Source organism: Malaclemys terrapin, chromosome 15, assembly GCF_027887155.1.
Source record: "Malaclemys terrapin pileata isolate rMalTer1 chromosome 15, rMalTer1.hap1, whole genome shotgun sequence".
In the NCBI taxonomy this organism is placed as follows: Eukaryota; Metazoa; Chordata; order Testudines; family Emydidae; genus Malaclemys; species Malaclemys terrapin.
This window is the reverse complement of record NC_071519.1, coordinates 5,591,253-5,613,440: the sequence shown is the minus strand read 5'-3', so window position 1 is coordinate 5,613,440 and position 22,188 is coordinate 5,591,253. Positions and strand designations below refer to the sequence as shown.

General features: G+C 47.2%; 1 protein-coding gene across 14 annotated transcripts in view; it reads left to right on the top strand.

Annotated features, from left to right (window-relative positions):
- LOC128823066 (zinc finger protein 3-like) overlaps positions 1-22,188 on the top strand; it is an 80,427-nt gene that overhangs the window by 4,153 nt on the left and 54,086 nt on the right. For 10 of the 14 annotated variants that reach the window (XR_008441649.1, XR_008441651.1, XR_008441650.1 and 7 more), the window contains exon 2: positions 879-995. Coding sequence is in view for 1 of the 14 variants with exons in the window: in XM_054005140.1 (XP_053861115.1) it covers positions 962-995 (34 nt within the window). In the remaining 13 variants the exon portion in view is untranslated. Of the gene's footprint in view, positions 1-878; positions 996-3,928; positions 4,216-19,030; positions 19,089-22,188 lie in introns of those variants that run through there. The other 4 variants (XR_008441645.1, XR_008441647.1, XR_008441644.1 and 1 more) reach the window with 3 other exon arrangements.

The window sequence follows — 22,188 nt, the reverse complement described above, 5'->3', positions numbered from 1 at the left end:
ATCTAGGATATCTGTCTGCAGAGAAAGAGCCTGGGGGAATAGTGATGTGAAATTAACTAAAGCCTGTTCTGAAACCTCCACAACTGCCCTTCTCAACCAGACAGGCTGGAGAATGATGTCCATGTTTCGCTCCAGCTCATCCCATCTTCCCATGGGATAGGGAAGATAAATTGCTGCAGTGGAGCCAGTTCAGGTAGGGATTATTGAGGGGGTTCCTGGTGGGCTCCTGTAGGAGGGAGAGGGACAGGGACAGCAAATACACCGGAGATGGGAAGGTTTGCACGGTCTGGTCTGGAGGTTGGAGCGGGACAGGAAATGCACAGGGTGGAGAAAGGGAGGAGGACAGGGTATGGCAAACCTGCTGGGAGTTGTTTAATAAGTGGCCTAGATTCTAGGAACAGACCCATGAGGTTCGGAGGTGGACATGCCCTAATTTGTGAAACAGAAAATAACCCACCTACATGGGGCTAGGAAAACTGACCAGACTCATAGTTCTGGAGCCCAATCCAACTAATCAGCTGCTCTGAGATATGAAGGAGGCACCCACCAGTGAGGCTTAGGGGAGATTCCCCTCCCTTCATATCCAGTGCCTCACAATGAGGAGGGTGTTGGCTCCCTAACAGGGAGCTCTCCGTGGACCCTGCTAGAGGCTCCATCTCCTGTATTAATCTGCGGCTAGTAGGTGTGTGATGGATCTGCTGGGAGAGACAAGGGGCTCTCTCTTCATCCCCTCACTCTGGTGTTTCCTGGATTCTCTGAGCTGGGTGGGGGTGGGACTCTGTTGACTGCGATCCATCCAGAGCTTCCATTTGATTGGCTCTTCTCCCCCATGAATAGTGGGGCAGCAGGTACTGAATGTGGGACTCTTGCTCTTTCAGAGGCCGGTGACCTTCGAGGAGGTGGCTGTATAGAAGAGTGGGCTCTGCTGGACCCCACTTAGAGAGCCCTCTACAGAAAAGTCATGCAGAAGAACTATGAGATTGTGACCTCGCTGGGTAAGGATTTCTGTGCCTATGGTTATTAGAAGGGGAAAAGAAGAGAAAAGGTTCATGCCAGCCCCACAATGCCATCTCTACTCTGCCCTGTTTCTGCATCACCCCAACATGCCACTGACACATACAATACCACTCTACCCTTTTCTCCTACAGAACATTGACCCTGCCAGCAGGTAGAGGACCTTGCGGGACAACTACTGCATTGGTGGGGTGCAAAATAAACTTTATTAAGTAAATGCAAAAACAGGGAAAATTCACTAGTGAGGGGTACGGGGTTTGTTAAGGTAGACAATTGGGGAGGGGTTTCTTTTAGTAAATAGGATAGTGGGGTCCAATACAGTTGGTAACCAATTAACACTGAAGTATAAATGTAACAGGTAGCTAACAGTTCCTATGTAAAAGGTGTGTCACCGCAGCATATAACCAACAGTTATGGGTAAAATGTGTTAAATAACCAACAACTCTAGGTAAAAATATGTCACAGTGGTGTAAATGTAAAATGTGAGGTGTGTTAGAGAGAAAAAGGGTAACCAATGGGGTTTTATGCTAGACTTCAGTAATACAATTGAGGTTTGGCAGCAGCAGAAGCGGGGTGAGCACGTGGGGGAAGGGATTAAAAGAGAGAGAGAGAAAGGCAGTGGTAGAGGAGTGAGGTTGGGGGATGGGGGAAGAGGAGCATGTGGTGGAGTAGAAACCAAAGGCAGAGGCGCTGCGGAGGGAGATTTAAACTCAGGGAGACACAGAGAGCAGACAGGCTGCAAGTTTAAACAGCAGAGAGACTGCAACGAATGACTGGCAAGCTCGGGGGGGGGGGGGGGGGGGAGGGGTTGTGGGAAGACAGACTTAACCGCAATTATACAGAACACAGTAAAATCTTATCTATGATCTAACTTAACCAAGACTACACAAATTAGCAAGTAACAGAACACAATGCAACAAGTTTTTTAAACCTAACTTAACCACAGCTATGCAAAATGAAATTACAACTTATCTAGACTAAGAACCTGATTCTAATAGGTGCACCTTACACTATGCCACTTCTTTGATCGGGAGGGGGAGCAGTTCCGGAGGGCAGAGTGGTGTGTGCCCAGGGTACAGCCCTGCGGGGTGGGGGGGTTAACTAGTGGTGGCTGCAGCAGTGGGGTGGCTGCAAGCTGGCAGCCCAGGATAATTGACTTTATTCCTTGACTTAGCAAAGCTATTCCTTGACTTTAGCAAAGCTTTTGATACGGTCTCCCACAGTATTCTTGCCGCCAAATTAAAGAAGTATGGGCTGGATGGATGGACTATAAGGTGGATAGAAAGCTGGCTAGATCGTCGGGCTCAACGGGTAGTGATCAATGGCTCCATGTCTAGTTGGCAGCCGGTTTCAAGCGGAGTGCCCCAAGGGTCGGTCCTGGGGCCGGTTTTGTTTAATATCTTTATTAATGATCTGGATTATGGTGTGGACTGCACTCTCAGCAAGTTTGCAGATGACACTAAACTAGGAGGCGTGGTAGAGGGTAGGAGGGATCGGCTACAGAGGGACCTAGACAAATTAGAGGATTGGGCCAAAAAAAACCTGACGAGGTTCAACAAGGACAAGTGCAGAGTCCTGCACTTAGGACGGAAGAATCCCATGCGCTGCTACAGACTAGGGACCGAATGGCTAGGTAGCAGTTCTGCAGAAAAGGACCTAGGGGTCACAGTGGACGAGAAGCTGGATATGAGTCAACAGTGTGCTCTTGTTGCCAAGAAGGCTAACGGCATTTTGGGCTGTATAAGTAGGGGCATTGCCAGCAGATCGAGGGACGTGATCGTTCCCCTTTATTCGACATTGGTGAGTCCTCATCTGGAATACTGTGTCCAGTTTTGGGCCCCACACTACAAGAAGGATGTGGAAAAATTGGAAAGAGTCCAACGGAGGGCAACAAAAATGATTATGGGTCTGGAGCACATGACTTATGAGGAGAGGCTGAGGGAACTGGGATTGTTTAGTCTCCAGAAGAGAAGAATGAGGGGGGATTTGATAGCAGCCTTCAACTACCTGAAGGGGGGTTCCAAAGAGGATGGAGCTCGGCTGTTCTCAGTGGTGGCAGATGACAGAACAAGGAGCAATGGTCTCAAGTTGCAGTGGGGGAGGTCCAGGTTGGATATTAGGAAAAACTATTTCACTAGGAGGGTGGTGAAACACTGGAATGCGTTACCTAGGGAGGTGGTGGAGTCTCCTTCCTTGGAGGTTTTTAAGGCCTGGCTTGACAAAGCCCTGGCTGGGATGATTTAGTTGGGAATTGGTCCTGCTTTGAGCAGGGGGTTGGACTAGATGACCTCTTGAGGTCCCTTCCAACCCTGATATTCTATGATGGAGGCGTGTGTATGGAGATGGATGATAGACAGACAGGTGGGTATGGGGATGGATCGTTGGATAGATGGCTGTGTATGGGGAGGGAGGGATGGATAGAGGGGTGTGTATGGGGATGGCTGGATGGATAGATGGAGGGGTGTGTGTATATGGATGGATGGATAGACAGACAGCTGAGTATGGGAATGGATGGATGGATAGAGGGGTGTTGTGACGAAGTGGGACTGTTCTTAATGTTTCCTCTGAATACTGTGTGGGTGCCTCAGTTTCCCCTATGCATTTCTTAAGTCTCTACATGGTGGTGAAAGGCCAGTGCGCATAAATCACTGACACTCTGTCTCCCTGGCAACAAATGGCCAGGGCCCCTTCGCCCCCTGCAAGGTAATAGCTAAAGGTGAACAAAGAGATCAGGTGACCTCCTGGCCCAGGAAAGAGACAAAGCCGGGAGAAGGAGGGGCTGGAGGGGGTTTCAGAGTTGGAGCTACCTGGGGACTAGGAGTGAGGGCAGACGTGGGTGTCTGGCTCTCCTAACCCCAGAATGGACCCGGCCGAGGGGTCCCGTTCGCCGCTGTACCTACAAGCTCTGTTTTAGACAGCGTTCCTGTCATCTAATAAACCTCTGTTTTACTGGCTGGCTGAGAGTCACATCTGACTGCGAAGTGGGGGGTGCAGAACCCTTTGGCTTCCCCAGGACCCCGCCTGGGCGGACTCGCTGTGGGAAGTGCAAGGAGGGACATATGCTGAATGCTCCCAGGAGGTGAAGCCATGTGAGCTGCTTGCCCTGAAGACGGTCTGCTCCGAGGGAGAGGAAGCTCCCCAAAGTCCTGACTGGCTTTGTGGGGAGCAGTTTCAGAGCATCGCCCAGGGACTCCGTGACAGGTGTGTATGGGGAGGGATGGTTGAATAGATAGAAGGGTAGGGATGGGGATGGATGGATGGATAGAGGGGTGTGTATGGGGATGGATGGATAGACAGGTGGGTATGGGGATAGATCGATGGATGGATAGAGGGGTGCGTATGATGGGTAGAAGGATATGGCTATGGATGGATTATGGCTAGGGTAGATGGCTAGAGAGATGAATATGATGACAAAAAAGGACCTAGGGGTTACAGTGGACGAGAAGCTGGATATGAGTCAGCAGTGTGCCCTTGTTGCCAAGAAGGCTAACGGCATTTTGGCCTGTATAAGTAGGGTCATTGCCAGCAGATCGAGGGACATGATCCTTCCCCTCCCTTCGGCATTGGTAAGGCCTCATCTGAAGTATTGTGTCCAGTTTTGGGCCCCACACTACAAGATGATTGTGGAAAAATTGGAAAGAGTCCAGTGGAGGGCAACAAAAATGATTAGGAGGCTGGAGCATGTGACTTATGAGGAGAGGCTGAAGGAACTGGGATTGTTTAGTCTGCAGAAGAGAAGAATGAGGGGGGATTTGATACCTGCTTTCAACTACCTGAAAGGGGTTCCAAAGAGGATGGATCTAGACTGTTCTCAGTGGTGACAGATGACAGAACAAGGAGCAATGGTCTCAAGTTGCAGTGGGGGAGGTCTAGGTTGGATATTAGGAAAATCTTTTTCACTAGGAGGGTGGTGAAGCACTGGAATGGGTTAGCTAGGGAGGTGGTGGAATCTCCTTCCTTAGAGGTTTTTAAGGTCAGGCTTGACAAAGCCCTGGCTGGGATGATTTAGTTAGGGATTGGTCCTGCTTTGAGCAGGGGGTTGGATTAGATGACCTCCTGAGGTCCCTTCCAACCCTGATATTCAATGATTCTATGATACAGTCCAGGAAGGCACAGCCTAGCAGTGGCACAGGCTTATTTCCAGCAGCAAAGGCGCTGCGGAGCAAGAAACAGATTACAGATACAGACCAAGGAGTTAGCTTGGGTCTGTCTGCTGGGGAAACAAGGCCAGCAGCTAGGACAGGGGAAGTTTGCAAGACGGAGTTCTTACCAATCCCCAGGACAGCAGCAAGCACAGAGACAGGAACGGCAGTAGCATTGGAGGATGGAGAGAGGACTCGATTTGCTTACAATAATCAGGAGATCTCCAGGCACAAATTTGTTGTTCATGGGAGGGGAGTTTAAAAATGGGAGTACGCTCAAAAACAAACGAGAGCGGGGAAAGGGCCCCCCAAAGACCCCTAGCTGATCAGACCAGGTGGCAAAGCAAGGACCTCCGAGGTCTGATCAGAAAATGTCCGGCTTTAAAGGCAAACTCAGGCAGTTTCCCACCAGTACTTTTGATTGGCTCCTCTTGATACAGGGGAGGAGAGAAGGCAGGGAAAGGCTGCAGGTAAGCATAGGCATGCCTGGGCATGTTCTGAGCCACAGGTATGACTCATATGCTTAATTAGTTGGCCACTGCAGGTCTTGCATTTCTGGGCAGCGCCCCCCACACCGAGCCCGGGTCTGAACAAAGGAATCAAACAAAAAAGCAAGAAGCCCCCTCCCTAGGCAGAGCAATGGCTCCAGTTAGTCTGTATAAGCCATTCCTATGAATAGGGCTGTGACTTTAGTTAGCACAATGGCCGGGAAGGGCGGCCACACAGGACAAAGAGAAAGGAGAGGGGGGAAAGGAATGCAGCAGGGGGACAGCTGTAACAGACACACCCCAACATGCCACTGACACATACAATACCACTCTACCCTCTTCTCCTACAGAACACTTTGGGAACAGAGCACAGGAGCAGTATCGCACAGTGTCAAATATCTCCTGTTTGCTCAAGTAAAACTGGGGGTTAGGTTCAGCATAACCAACAGAAGGTTCCTACTCCTGGCTTTCTCTCAAACCCTGAGCTTTCTCCACCCAAACCAGAATGTGCTTGGGGTGTAACAAGCAGGCTGCTGGAGTCAGAGCTGTTGGTCCAGGGTTACTTATCACACAGACACTCCATGCGTTCTTGAATGCTGGCTGGGGGTATCCAGACAACGGAGCTCCAGCAGCAGAACACTGAATCTCACCCAGGATTAGAGATGACACAACTCCTCACTGATCTGGATTGCACCCGTGCATGTGAAAATAGCCTAGGTTGGTAGTGAGACTTCTTTAGACCTGGAGATTCTTGCTCCTCCATCAACATGTGTAATAGCTACAATCTCTCTCCTCTGCAGGCTTTTTGGATCTTGGAGTGCATCATTCCTGAAGTCACATGACCTGATTCTTATTTTTCACATTCTGCCTTTCCAGACTAATTAGAGCAGGGGTCTCAAACACATGGCCCGTGGGCCACATGCGACCCATGGGGTGATTTTCTGCAGCCCGCGAGCCCCTCGCAGCCCCCTCGCCCTCCCCCAATGTTTACCAGAGCGGCTCCGGCCGGACGTGCACCGGGAGCAGGGCAGGCTCCCTGCCTGCCTGCCCTGCCTTGCGCAGCTCCGGGAAGAGGCTGGAACATGGGGAATGGGGCGCGGAGGGGCTGTGTGTGGCTGTTGCTTCAGGCAGTGCCCCCAGCAGCTTCCATTGGCTGGGAACAGGGAACCACGGCCAGTGGGAGCTGCTAGCGGCGGTGCCTCAAGCAACAGAAACACACAGTCCCTCCTCCCCCCCCTTCCCCAAGTTCCAGCCTCTTGCGGGGGCAGGGCAGACAGGCAGGGAGCCTGCCCTGCCCCCGGTACATGCCAGGCCAGATCCTGCCCCCCGAACCCCTCCTGCAGCCGAACCATCTGCCCTGAGCCCCCTGCCGCACCCTACACCCTGACCCCCTGCCATACCCTGCACCCCTCCTGCACCCTGACCCCCTGCCTCACCCCGCACCCCTCCTGCATCCCAACCCACTGCCCTGGGCCCCATGCCACACTCCTCCTGCACCCCGACCCCCTGCCATACCCTGCACCCCTCCTGCACCCTGACCCCTGCCCTGAGCCCCCTGCCGTACCCTGCACCCCTCCTGCACCCTGACCCCGGCCCTGAGCCCCCTGCCGCACCCTGCACCCCGACCCCCTGCCCTGAGCCCCCACCACACTCCTCCTGCACCCCCTGGGGGCAGAGTTGGGGTGGGGATTTCGGGGAAGGGGTTGGAATGGGGGCGGGGAAGGGGTGGGAAGAGGCGGGGCGGGGCCTCGTGGAAGGGGTGGAGTGGGGGTGGAGCCGAGGACGGCAGGGGGGGAGGTGTCAGTAATGCGGCCCTTGGGCCAATGTACTAGTCCTCATGTGGCCCTCATGATCATTTGAGTTTGAGACTCCTGAATTACAGTCTGTTACTCCTGAATAATAGCTTCTAATTTCCCAGTGGTCTCCACAGCCAGGGATTTTCATACTCCCTCCCATTACACTGGACTCACAATATTCCCTAGTACATCAATCCAGCCACACTGGGTCAGATCAAAGGTCCAACTAGCCCAGTATCCTGTCTTCTGACAGTGGCTAATGCCAGGTGTCCCAGAGGTAATGAACAGAACAGGCAATCAACAAGCAATCCATCATCTGTCGTCCATTCCCAGGTTCTGGCAATCAGTGGCTAGGTACATCATCCCTGCCCATCCTGGCTAATGGCCATTCATGGTCCTATCCTCCATGAATTTATCTTGTTCTTTTTTTGAACCCTCTTGTAGTCTTGGCCTTCACAACTTCCTCTGGCAAAGAGTTCAACAGGTTGACTGTCTGTTGTGTGAAGAAATACTTCCTTTGGTTTGTTTTAAATCTGCTCCCTAGTACTTTCATTGGGTGACTTTCATTGGTTCTTCTGTTAGGAGGAGAAGTAAATAACACTTGGTTATTTACTTTATCCACAGAAGTCTTGATTTTATAGACTTCTCTCATATCTCCTCTTCGTTGTCTCTTTTCCAAGCTGAAAAGTCCCTGTCTTTTTAATCTCTCCATATACGGAATCTGTTCCATACCCCTAATCATTTCTGTTGCCCTTTTCTGAACCTTTTCCAATTCCAATATATACTTTTTTTATGGGGTGACAACATCTGCACGCAGTATTCAAGATGTGGGTGTACCATGGATTATATAGAGGCAATATATTTTCTCTGTATTATCTATCCCTCTCTCAATGATTCCCAACATTCTGTTTGCTTTTTTGACTGCCGCCACACATTGAGTAGATGTTTTTGGAGAACTATCCACAATGACTCCAAGATCCGTCTCTTGAGTGGAAACAACTAATTTAGACCCCATCATTTTATATGTATAGTTGGGATTATGTTTTCCAATGGGCTGCAATATGTGCTATCCTGACATCTAGTACTGCTGAGATCCTGCATTCAGTAATATCCCTGCCCTTCCTGTTCCCTTTCTCTGCTGAACTCCATCAGCCCATGCTTACTGTTTCCAGCTTCCCCAGGACTCTCCCTTTGTCTCAGGACCTCTCTGTTAGCAAGAAGCAGTGCCAGGGAGACTTGCCCTCTGTCTGGAGTCTTCAATTTCTGGGACATGGATTTATCTTCTCTGTGTTGTAAGAGGCTCTGTCATAATGAGTGTCTGTGACATTAACCCCTCAGTTCTCCAACCTGGGGTGCCTTTTCCACTGTTTTACTGTGAGAACAGCCCCTCTTGGCCAGTAAACACACAGTCTCCAGCATGTAACTCGCTCCCAGCTACACAGTATTGGGTGGTGCTAGTCAGTCCCTCGTGAATTACAACTTGGGAGAACACCAGCAAATTGTCAAGTGCCAGACTTTTCCCCAGAAATGTGCATCTTACACTATCCAGCACGCTACTGAACAACTCAAGCTCATATTAAATCTTTCATTTCCTCAGTGGAAAATGACATGCACCAGCCTTGTTATCCCAAATGGAATTTCCCACAGACTTTAATCCAAACACACTGGTGTGATGTTCCCCTCTGGTGTTATCTGGATTGGTGATCTACTAGGCCTCTCCAATCCTTGACTCTGGGAGCCAGCTTTACCCTGCTGTACTGAGAACCCCCACTCCTGGGCTGTTCATGCACAGCCTCTGGCATATAAGCTACTCCCAGCTATTGGCAAGCGAATGACACTAGCCAATATCTCTGGTCCCAGACACAACCCAAGGAACCTCTGTCTTGCAATGTCCAGTAATGCTCACTGGATGATGCAAGATTATGTAAATTTGTCAATTTAACAAAGAAATTCATATGTACCAGGATTGTTATCCCAAGGGGAGACTCTGACACACTTCAAACCAAACACTGCTTCAGGTAGAATAAACAAAGATTTATTGCTATAAAGATAGATTTTCAGTGATTACAAGTCAAAGCTTAACAAGTCAGATTTAGTCAAATTAAATAAAAGCAAAACGCATTCTAAGCTGATCTTAACACTTTCAATGTCCTTATAAACTTAGATGCTTCTCACCACAGGCTCATAGACTCATAGACTTTAAGGTCAGAAGGGACCATTATGATCATCTGGTCTGACTCCCTGCATGCTGCAGGCCACAAAACTGTCCCTACCCCTTCCCTGGACTCTGCTGTTGAAGTCCCCAATCCTGTGTTTTAGTGACTTCAATTGGCAGAGACCCTCCTGCTAGTGATCCCTGCCCCATGCTGCGGAGGAAGGCGAAAAACCTCCAGAGGCTCAGCCAATCTACCCTGGAGGAAAATTCCTTCCCGACCCCAAATATGGCGATCAGTAAGACCCCCGAGCATGTAGGCAAGAGTCTCTAGCCTGACCCCTGTTAGCCATTATACTATTTACCTACCATTGCTTGGTATTCCTCGGCTACTATGTTTTACCATTAAACCATTCCCTCCATAAACTTATCTAACTTAATCTTAAAACCAGACAGGTCCGTCGCCCCCACCGTTTCCCTCGGAAGGCCGTTCCAATATTTCACCCCTCTGACGGTCAGAAACCTTCGTCTAATTTCAAGCCTGAACTTCCCCACGGCCAGTTTATATCCATTCGTTCTCGTGTCCACATTAGTACTAAGCTGGAATAATTCCTCTCCCTCCCTTGTATTTATCCGTTTGATATATTTAAAGATAGCAATCATATCCCCCCTCAGCCTTCGGTTTGTCAGACTAAACAACCCAAGCTCCTCTAGTCTCCTTTCATACGACAGGTTTTCCATTCCTCTGATCATCCTAGTCGCCCTTCTCTGCACCCGTTCCAGTTTGAGTTCATCTTTTTTAAACATGGGAGACCAGAACTGCACACAGTACTCCAAATGAGGTCTCACCAGCGCCTTATACAACGGAAGCAGGACCTTCTTATCCCTACTAGATATACCTCGCCTAATGCATCCCAAGACCGCATTGGCTTTTTTCACCGCCACGTCACATTGTCGACTCAGTCATCCTGCGGTCTACAAGGACCCCTAGGTCCTTCTCCTCTTCCGTTACTTCTAACCAATGCGTCCCCATCTTGTAACTAAAATTCTTATTATTCGTCCCCAAGTGCATCACCTTACACTTTTTACTATTAAATTTCATCCTATTTCTGATACTCCAATTCACAAGCTCATTCAAGTCTCCCTGCAGAATATCCCTATCCTCCTCCGAATTTGCAACGCCTCCCACCTTCGTATCATCCGCAAACTTTATCAGCCCACTCCTGCAATCGGTTCCGAGGTCAGTTATAAATAGATTAAATAAAATGGGTCCCAAAACCGAACCTTGAGGCACTCCACTAGTAACCTCCCTCCAACCTGACAGTTCACCCTTTAATACGACCCGCTGCATTCTCCCCATTAACCAATTCCTTATCCACCTCTGGATTTTCATATCGATCCCCATGTTTTCCAGTTTAACCAATAATTCCTCATGGGGTACAGTATCAAACGCTTTACTGAAACCTAGGTATATTAGGTCCACCGCATTTCCCTTATCTAATAAGTCTGTTACTTTCTCAAAGAAGGAGATCAGATTCGTTTGGCACGATCTGCCCTTCTTAAAACCATGTTGTAATTTATCGCAATTGCCATTAACCTCAAGGTCCTCAACTAGTTTCTCTTTCAGAATTTTCTCTAACACCTTGCACACTACAGATGTTAAACTAACAGGCCTGTAGTTACCCGGATCACTTTTTTTCCCTTTCTTGAAAATAGGAACCACATTAGCTATTCTCCAGTCTAACGGGACCACCCCCGAGTTTACAGATTCATTAAATATTATTGCTAATGGGCCTGCTATCTCCCGTGCCAATTCCTTCAATATTCTCGGATGAAGATCGTCCGGTCCTCCCGACTTAGCTCCATTAAGGTGTTCAAGTTTTGTTTCTACCTCGGATATGGTAATCCCCCATCCTGTATGCCCCTCTGTCACGGTGCTAGTATCCCTAATACCTTCATTGGCCTCATTAAACACCGATGCAAAATATTCATTGAGATATTGCGCCATGCCTAGATTATCTTTATCTCCTCTCCGGCTATAGTCTTCAGCAGTCCCACTTCTTCTTTCTTTGCTTTCTTCCTATTTATATGGCTGTAAAACCTCTTACTATTGCTTTTAATTCCCCTCGCTATGTCCAACTCTACACGGCCATTGGCCTTTCTCACTATCTCTACATTCTCTGACTTCACTAAGGTAAATTTCCTTACTGATCCCTCCCCTCTTCCACTCTTTGTACACTTTCTGTTTTTTCCTAATCGCCCCTTTGAGTTGGTCGCTCATCCAGCTCGGTCTAAATCTCTTGCTTAATAATCTTTTTCCCTTTTTTGGGATACAGGCCTCCGACAGCTCATGCATCTTTAACTTAAAGTAATCCCAGGCTGGCTGGTTACTTTTCAATCAGGCTCTCCCCTTTGATTAGCGCTTCAGTCGCTTGGTGATGTCTATAGATGTAGGTGGAAGAGAGAGAGTCAGCATGGCAAATGTCTCTCCCTTTTATAATGTCCTTTCTTCCCCCATGGCTTTGCTGCCCCCCTGCCCTGCTTCAGAGTCAGGTGAGCATTTCTGAGTCTCTCCAAGCAAGGTTGAGCAATTCCCCTGCTGTGGCCTCATGCAGATAAATCATTGCATTGTAGCTCCCTTGCTGGACAATGGCTGTTGATGGGTTGAAACCCCACCTGGGTGTTGGTTACTTTCCTTGCTGCTCCCTCTGGGGAGCCAATATCTGGCTGATTCCCCCAACTTACAGCATGTTTTAGTGACAACCATACTACACAATTCTCATAACTTCATATGCATTAACGATATACATGTATGGATAGAGAGATGACTTTCAGCATATCATAATCTTTCTCCTGATACGTTACGAGGCATGCTTTATACATAAGATCACAAATATATGAAAATGAGGAATACAGGGGTTACAGCATGCTCCCCTGAGGTATACAATGTCACACCTCCCCCCTTAGTTTACTGCAAGAGGGTTAGTCACTGACCAGCTCAAAGGCAGTTTCCCCTTTCACACACAGCAAACCAGGTTTTTTAGGGTTTCTCTGTTTACAGGTATTAATTGAAAAGTAGCATTATCATAAGGTTTATCATCCATGTCAAAATTCTTATCCCCAAAACTTAACATTAATACCAAAGTTTTGGGGTTTACAAGTATCTTTATGATACCACGCCCTCTGTTCAGATATTCTAGTTTGAGGTTAGTTTATTCATTGCCCATGGTTTCCTTTGACTCTCTCCCATGTAATCAGTCACTGGCTTTTCCTTCCCTCCAGTGTTCCCTTCTGTGTCCGCTCTTACTTTAATCATGTTTCTGGAATTTTGATGCCTCAGGGTCTGGCAAGACAGGTGTTCAGGGGATCCTGCACATTGGCTGGCCCTTTGGGGAGCGGTCTCTCAACCCTAGGACTGTACATATGTAGAAAATCCAGCTCCCCTTTTGGGGTTACCCTGTGTTTCCCCCTCCCAGCACTGAGTCCTTCCCTGCCTCTAGAGGGCTGGGATCTGTGCTCTCTGGGCTAGGTGTGTTTATCCTTTGATCAGATTCACCTTTTCCCAGCAGCTTTCCCATAATTGCTCTCTGTGTCTCACCAACCTGGGGGAAAACACACCCCTCTCTGTCAGTTGGGTCATTTGTGTTCTCACAAACTACCACCTGGCAATTTCCTGGCCTGAATTCCTCTGCTGTGACAGGCCTTGGAGTTCCATCTTGATGTAAAGAAACACAGTTACTTTTCAAAACTTATCAGAAATAGCATCCTGAAAAATTGGGACCTGGATTGGGGCACCCTCCGCCATCCCTTTCTCAGTCCCTGAGAAGTCAGCTGTGTGACTGCTCCCCTCCAGGAAGTCAGTTACACAGTTCCTTCTCAACAGGCTGAGTGCCTGGGTGCACAGACGCTGACCCAGCCGTCCTACTGTCCAGGGCATCCTGCCCCAAGCGACTAGTGAGGAGACATTCCTGTACCCCCACTGTTCCTTCCGCTGTTTCCTCCTCTGGGCCTCCTCCTAAGACACATTTCTCTGTGCTCTGTAAGAAGGGATCTGTCTCTTCTTCATCTGCAATACTCTGCCAGCTAACAACTGGAACAGTTTCCTTAATTACAGACAACACCTTTCCTGCCCCTGCGCCTGAGGGCCTGTTGCCTTCTTCTGGAAAGGAGCTAGTCTCAGCCCCTCCCATACATGGAAGCACCCTGCTTCCCTGTGTTAGAGTCACAGGAATCCTCACCACCTCAATGGTTTCTGAGATCCCCTGCCCCTTCTCTGGGCTCTCCTCTGGGACACATTGTTCTATGTTCCCTAGAGTCGGTTTTGCCTCTGGTTCAGCTGTGACCTGCTGGCAGTTAACAACCTGGACAGTTCTCTCCCTGGCAGGCATTATACCCCCATCCCTTCCTGGTGTGGTGTTGCCTCCAGCTGCAGTGCAGGAGTTAGTCTCAACCACCCTCCCACCTGGAAGCATGTGGCTTCCCCCAGCTGCAGAAGAATCAAGGAGCCTCTCTCCCATTCTCTCAGCAGATCCTGAGACCTGACCCTTTCCCTCGGGCATACCCACTCCCTCCTGCTGCAGGTAAATACTTTAACCCGAGCTACATGGAAAAAATCATTACCAAGGAGGAGGTCGAATAGGAGGTGTTCCATTATCCCCACAGTCAAAATACTTTCCAAACCTTCCCAAACCACATGGATTTTAGCTAGTAGTATGAGGAATTTGCTTTCACTCACCCCCACAATCTCTGCCATTTGGCCAGGCAACATACTGGTCTTTGGGACCACACTCTGCTTAACCAGAGAGATCTTAGACTCTGTATCCCTCTGCCCCAAGTATTCCCTGCCATCAATTTGGACAGCCTTTACATGCTCCATATCTGGTTCTGCAGAGGCTAACCTCACAGAGTCAATATGATAGGTTTCAATTGATTGGGGGGTTTCTGTGCTGAGGACAACAGAACTAACATGAGCTATTGGTTGCCTGCTTCCTCCTAGCATAGGGCATGTATTCCTCAGGTGATCAGTGGAAATGCACTGATAGCACCTTTTGGGCTCTTCTGCTTTTACCGGAGATTTGGGATGAGGGTTATAGGAATGTTTTTGGGTAAGAGAGTGTTTAGGCTCTCCACCCTCTTCTCTCTTCCCAGGGCAAAATGGGATCCTCCCTTCCCACCAGTTTTAAGCCCCTCTTTCTGTGGCTTACCCTCAATAGACGCCTGATTCTGTTTGAATGCATGAGATAAAAAAGCCCATCTCATCCACAGACTTGACATCTTTGTCCCACAGACACTGTTTTACATCAGCTTTACATATGCTTAGGAAATGCTCTTGAGCAACAAGATCCAACATTCCCTCAAAACTTGCCACCTCTCTACCCCTCACTCATTTTCCCAACAAATCTTTCATTTGGTTTACATATTCCCCATTACTCACACCAATATCCCTCTTAAGAGTCCTAAATTTAACTCTATATGTTTCAGGGGTAATCTGAAAACTTTGCAAAACAGTATCTTAAAATTTACAATAGCCTAAAGCATCTTCAATAGGCATTCCATTGAATCCATTTCGAGCTTTACCAGTTAATTTTGCAAATCAGGGTAGGAACTCTTATCAGGGATTTCATGTATTACACACAGCCTTTCAAAGGTAGTCAGATATTCTGCGATATCATTGGTCTCACTGTATGCAGTACATGAGTGTTTCCATTTGTGGATTTTTGGAGTGATGGGACTTGTTGGGGTCGGAGGGGTTCTGGTTCTGCTTCTGTTTCTCTAGCAGGTCCAGCTGGTGTTTTTGCTCTCTCTTTTTCTTTTATCTCCAGTTCTTTCAGTTGTAATAATGTCTGCTGCTCCCTCTCCTTTTCTGCAGACCGAAGCCTAAAAAGCTCCAACTTCACAATCACTTCTCTGCTTTCATTCGTTTTCCTGCTTTCCTGTTCTTACTTCCCTTTCCCAAAATAAGCAAACAGAAAATAACAAAACTGTGACCTCCTCCTGACTGTCCTTAGCCACTGCACTTAACTCACTTAAAATCACAAATATCGGTGCTTAAAGTGTGAACTTCACTTGGAGTAATAAGCTGTACATACACTCTGCTTGCTGTGCCACTGTGATGTTCCCCTCTGGTCTTATCTGGACCGGTGATCTGCTCGGCCTCTCTAAACCTTGACTCTGGGAGCCAGCCTTACCCTGCTTTGCTGTGAGAACCCCCTATGATGGGTTGGATCACAGAAACCCCCTTGGGAGCTGCCACACGATGTGCCAAGACTACCTCTGCTCCTGTTTTCCCGGCGAGCTCAGGATTCCAACACCCTGTCTTGCTGAGCCAGACACTCCCATCTGCTCCAACACAGACCCAGGGTCTGAATTACTTGCCCCAAAGCTGCAGGTTTACCTGAAAACAGCTCCCAGAAGTGTGCTTGTCTTTAGCACTCAGATGCCCAACTCCCAATGGGGTCTAAACCCAAATAAATCCATTTTACCCTGTATAAAGCTTATGCAGGGTAAACTCATAAATTGTTCACCCTCTATAACACTGATAGAGAGAGATGCACAGTTGTTTGCTCCCCCAAGTATTAATACATACTCTGAGTTAATTAATAAGTAAAAAGTGATTTTATTAAATACAGAAAGTAGGATCTAAGTGTTTCCTAGTAGTAACAGACAGAACAAAGTAAAAAGAAGAACAGGAGTACTTGTGGCACCTTAGAGACTAACAAATTTATTAGAGCATAAGCTTTCGTGGACTACAGCCCACTTCTTCGGATGCATATAGAATGGAACATATATTGAGGAGATATATATACACACATATATATATCTCCTCAATATATGTTCCATTCTATATGCATCCAAAGAAGTGGGCTGTAGTCCACGAAAGCTTATGCTCTAATAAATTTGTTAGTCTCTAAGGTGCCACAAGTACTCCTGTTCTTCTTTTTGCGGATACAGACTAACACGGCTGCTACTCTGAGAACAAAGTAAGTCTCCAAGCAAAATAAAATAAAATGCACACATCTATGTCTAATCAAACTGAATACAGGTAATCTCACCTCAGAGATGCTTCAGTAAGTGTTCCCCCCCCCCCCCCCGACTGGACACCTTCTAGGCCTGGGCACAATTCTTTCCCCTGGTACAGCTCTTGTTCCAGCTCAGGTGGTAGCTAGGGGATTCTTCATGATGGCTCCTCTCTCCCCTTTGTTCTGTTCCACCCCTTTATATAACTTTTGCATAAGGCGGCAACCCTTTGTCCCTCTGAATTTCCACCCCCGCCACTGGAAAAGCACCAGGTTAAAGATGGATTCCAGTTCAGGTGACATCATCACATGTCACTGCAAGACTGAATTACCCACTTGCCAGCACACAGGTATACAGGAAGACTCACAGGTAAAACCCAGCCATCTACAGACAATGGTCCTGGTTAATGGGAGTCATCAAGATTCCAAACCACCATTAATAGCCCACACTTTGCATAATTACAATAGGCCCTCAGAGTTATATTTTATATTTCTAGTTTTAGATACAAGAGTGGTACATTTTATACAAATAGGATGATCACACTCAGTAGATTATAAGCTTTGTAATGATACCTTACAAGAGACCTTTTGCATGAAGCATATTCCAGTTACATTATATTCACTTATCATATTTTAATAAAACCATATAGACTGCACAACATCACACCCTGATTCCTGGGCTGTTCACGCACAGCCTCTGGCACGTAAGCTGCTCCCAGCTACTTGCAAGCGAATGACAATAGCCAATATCTCTGGTCCCAGACACAACCCTAGCAACCTCTGTCTTGCAGTGTCCAGTAATTCACATTGAACACTGCAAGTTTATGTGTTTGTCAATTTAACAAAATAATTGATATGTACCAAGCTTGTTATCCCAAGGGGAGCCTCTGACACACTTCAAACCAAACATACTGCTTCAGGAAGAATAAACCAACAGATTTATTAGCTATAAAGATTATAAATCAAAGCATAACAAGTCTAATTTGGTCAAATGAAATAAAAGCAAAACACATTTTAAGCTGATCTTAACACTTTCATTGCCCTTACAAACTTAGATGCTTCTCACCACAGGCTGGCTGGTTACTTTTCAGTCAGGCTCTCGCCTTTGATCAGTGCTTCAGTAGCTTGGTGGTTGGTGGTATCTGTAGATGTAGGTGGAAGAGAGAGAGCCAACATGGCAAATGTCTCTCCCTTTTATCATGTCCTTTCTTCCCTCATGGCTTTGCTCCCCTCCTCCCTCCCCCCTGCCGCCCTGTTTCAGAGTAAGGTGAGCATTTCTGAGTCTATCCAAGCAAGGTTGAGCAATTCCCCTGGTGTGGCCTCATGCAGGTGAGGCATTGCATTATAGCTCTCTTGCTGGACAATGGCTGTTGATGGGTTGACACCCCACCCACGTGTTGGTTACTTTCCTTGCTGTTGCCTCTGGGGAGCTAATCTCTGGCTGATTTTTACAGCATTTTTTTAGTGACAACCATACTACAGAATTCTCATTACTTCATATTGTTATACTTATAAGAAGCACACAGGATCTTTTTCGGAGGAAAAGGCAATATGCTGCGTTTATTGAAGATACAACAATTAGCATATGCATTCAGTCACACCACACACGCATACACTGTCCTGCCAATCGATGTTATAGTTACCAGTCCAGAGTCCGGATCAATCTAGTGGCCAGCTAGGTTGATCACGGGTAGGGAGGAGCCGTATTCTGTTGGTCGCGACACAATGCTCTGGGGAATCTTGGCAGGATGAACCCAAAGTTTCATGGCAAGGCCCCCTGTTTATATAGCGATTTTTTTTTTTTTTCATTGGGTCCAGTGAGTTTTTTGAAATGCATATTTTTTGCTCCAGGTTTTCGTGCATGGGTCCGGGAACCATAGGTTTAATTTACTATCGGGTATTGGACAGAATTCCACAATAATGGCTAGTATTGTTTGTTTTAACAGGCTTATTTTACTGATATGGTAATTGTGGGTAGCTGGAACTCCAGGTGGTATTTTCATAGGGACCCTCTCTTTTAACCCCTATCTTTCAGGCACACATATTGGTATTTCCTAAGGGTTTTAAGAGTTGGCTAGTATTTTTATTATATCATTCCATGAGGATTACTGGATCACAGGTAGGAATCCATGATTGGTTGCTGGGGAGTGAATTATTCCTTAAATATTGGCTTATAAGTAGGGCTGCATTTTTTTTATAATTGCTTTAATTATCTGGGCACTAAAAGTTCCTAGAAGCAGTTAAAGCCAGACCTTACACTGGAGTCTCATTTTTTGTGGATTACAATTGTGGTGGTGAAGCAGCACCTCGTGCTCAGGTTCCGGGATGTCCTTTTCTGCAACGAATTCAAACATTTATTTATGTAAACAGTTTAATTTGTGAAACATGTACCCATTTCCATTTTTTATTTTTTTTAATGCAGTATACCAATGGGCTAAGGCGATCCACTATGGAGTAAGGGCCTATCCATTTTGATTCTAGTGAGTGAACCTTTCTTCCCATTTTAAGGTTCCCTTTTTTAATATTTTGTAATAGTGTGGCAGCCAAGGCCATGTTATTAGCTGCCAAACATTCATTTGTTTTTTAACAAAAGACTGTGATTCATCAGGGAAACACAGGGCTGGGGCTGTGAGAGCCTTCTGTTTTAACAGGGTTAAAGCGGAGTCCTGTTCTTTTCCCCATTCCCATTTTGGCTTTTTTAAAATCAGTTTCCACAATGGGTGAGTTATTTTAGCATATTTATAGATGTGTGGTCTAAGAAAATTGAATCCTCCTAGCAGTACTCTTAAAGAGTGGGCATTGGTAGGGGCGGGCATTTCTACTAGTACCCTTACCTTCCTCTGATCTACCTGTCTCCCATCTTGTCCTTTGGTTTGACTTTTTTGGGCTGTTCTTTTCTTCCTTTATCAGGTAATTTTGCATTAACACAGACACTTTTTGGCTTGCTTTTGGATTTAAAGCCATTAGCAACTTAGCGATTCTGTCTTAAAAGGGACACAATCAACTTCCACCAGAGTTTTGATTATTTTTCACTTTTAACTCCTGCTTCTAAAACACACAACTATCTGAAAAAGAAAACACAACCTATTGTGGCTCCCTTTGGAGCCCTAATAGGATTTTAATTAAGTAGTATGGTATGTTTTTGCATTTCTTTTACCCCTTCTACAATATACACTGCCCATATTCTAGGGAAAATGCACATTCCTTCCATAGTTTAACTTGTATAATATTAGCCATATTATTTTTTACATAAGGTGTAACTATTTCTTTTTATCAAAGCGACAGTTTGATTACATAGAGCCACCTTAAGGCTCAGTGTGGCACACTTAATTTTTTACTACAGCTCTTATTTGCTATTTAAATCAGATTGTCTTGCCAATCGATGTTATAGTTACCAGTCCAGAGTCTGCAACCGGCCAGCAAGGTTGATTGCGGGTAGGGAGGAGCCAGGTTCCGTTGGTCGTGACACAATGCTCCGGGGAAGTCTTGGCAGGACAAACCTAGTTTCATGACAAGGCACCCTGTTTATATACTGATTTTCCTTCATTGAGACCAATGAGTTTTGCACCGACTTGCTGTAATCAACTGTTGTTTGAAGAGTGCTTATTTTCTTAAATTGTCCTTCTCATCCTTTATCTTGTTCTTTCATCAAGTACCTCAGGGAGTTGTCCCATGCTGGTTTTGATCACAGCTATCTTGTCCCCATTGATAGGTGTCTGTCTCGTCTTCAGAGTCCTCAATCTGCCCTTGTCTGACATTTCACTAGGGGCGTGTTGCAGCCTTCTGGCACCCTTGCGTCTGTCTCCGGTTCCTTCCACGCACATCTGGTTCAGCGATGGCCTTCACACTTATCTCTTAAAACACATGTAACCCTTCTGCCCATCTAAGTTGGCAGCAACAAGGGCCGGATTCTGTATCTAGGGGTTCCGTTTCAATAACGCAATGCAAAACCAGCTTGAGCGCCAACCCAGTGACCTGGGACAATTACATACCATCCCCTGGGTGCCTCTAAGAGGCAATACTTCCCCTCTCGCAAGCATGGAGTCTGAGTATAGCAGAAAATGTTTAATAACATGAGGTAAACGACATCAGCATTAAATTGGAAAAACACCACAAACAGGATTCATAACACAAACCATGAGCAAAAAAAACCCACCCCAGGAAATTGGGCTGTGTCCTTTCCTTTGGTTCTTGAATCCAGCAACCCAAAAATCACCCAGAGTCCCCAAAGTCTCTTGGGTCCAGCAACCACCCAAAGTCCAACAACCCCCAAAGTGTCTTTCCCTGGTCAGTGCAGCCCCAGAGTAAAAGGGGGGCATGCAGGGTGTTAAGGGGCACCTTACGTGATCTGAGGCCAGCTGTCTCTCCGTGGGGTTCCACTGCAGCCTTCACCATGAGCCAGTCCACTTCCTGCCGTCCCATGAACCGCTCCGCTCTACAAGCTGCTCCGCTCCGTTTACCGACCTGTGAGCCGCTCCAGCCGTCCCCGCAAACAGCTCCACTCGCCGTTCCTTGGGCCGCTCCAACCGTCCCTGCAAGGCTCCACGCCGCTCACTGCTCCTCCAGTCGTCCCCACAAATTGCTCCGCCAGCTGCTTAGCAATATAGCTTCAGGCTCCCCCACTAGTTAACACAGCACTTAATAACTTTAACTCTTTTGTAATTTCAGCTCTTAGTGATTTCAGCTCAGAGTAGGGGAGCCTCAGTGCTGGTGCACCATTGGCCCAAAATGAATTCAGCTCAGCAGCCTGTAACTAGACTCCTAATGGAATCAAAGTTAGCTCTGACATTCAGCAGTGGAGAAAGAAGTAGTGCAATTGGTGTTTTAAGCCCTCAGATAGGGCCCATACCATCAGGTACAAATACCTGTCTCCATCCTCTCTCAATTCACTGGGTTTTGTAACCCATGCCCCTTGTCAAGCAAGTACTACTTAGGTAATGGTGAAGGACTCACTCAGGGTATTTCTACACTACGAAATTAGGTCGAATTTATAGAAGCCGGTTTTATAGAAATTGGCTGTATACAGCCGATTGTGTGTGTCCCCACATAAAATACTCTTAAGTGCGTAAAGTCGGCAGACCGTGTCCACAGTACTGAGGCTAGCGTCGACTTCTGGAGCGTTGCACTATGGGTAGCTGTCCCACAGTTCCCGCAGTCTCCACCGCCCATTGGAATTCTGGGTTGAGATCCCAATGCCTGAATGAGGCAAAACATTGTCGTGGGGGGTTCTGGGTACATGTCGTCAGGCACCTCCCCCTTTGTCAGAGCAACAGCAGACAATCGATTCATGCCTTTTTACCTGGGTTACCTGTGCAGACAACATACCACGCCAAGCATGGAGCCCACTCAGCTTAGCTCAGCTCACCATCACCATATGCCCTCTGGGTGCCGGCAGACATGGTACTGCATTGCTACACAGCAGTAGCTAATTGCCTTTTGGCAGTAGACGGTGCAGTATGACTGGTAGCCTTCATCGGCGATCTGGGGGCTAGCAGATGTGGGGCTGCATTGCACACAGCAGCAGCCCCTTGCCTTTTGGTAGAAGATGGTATATTACGATTGATATCCGTCGTCGTCATA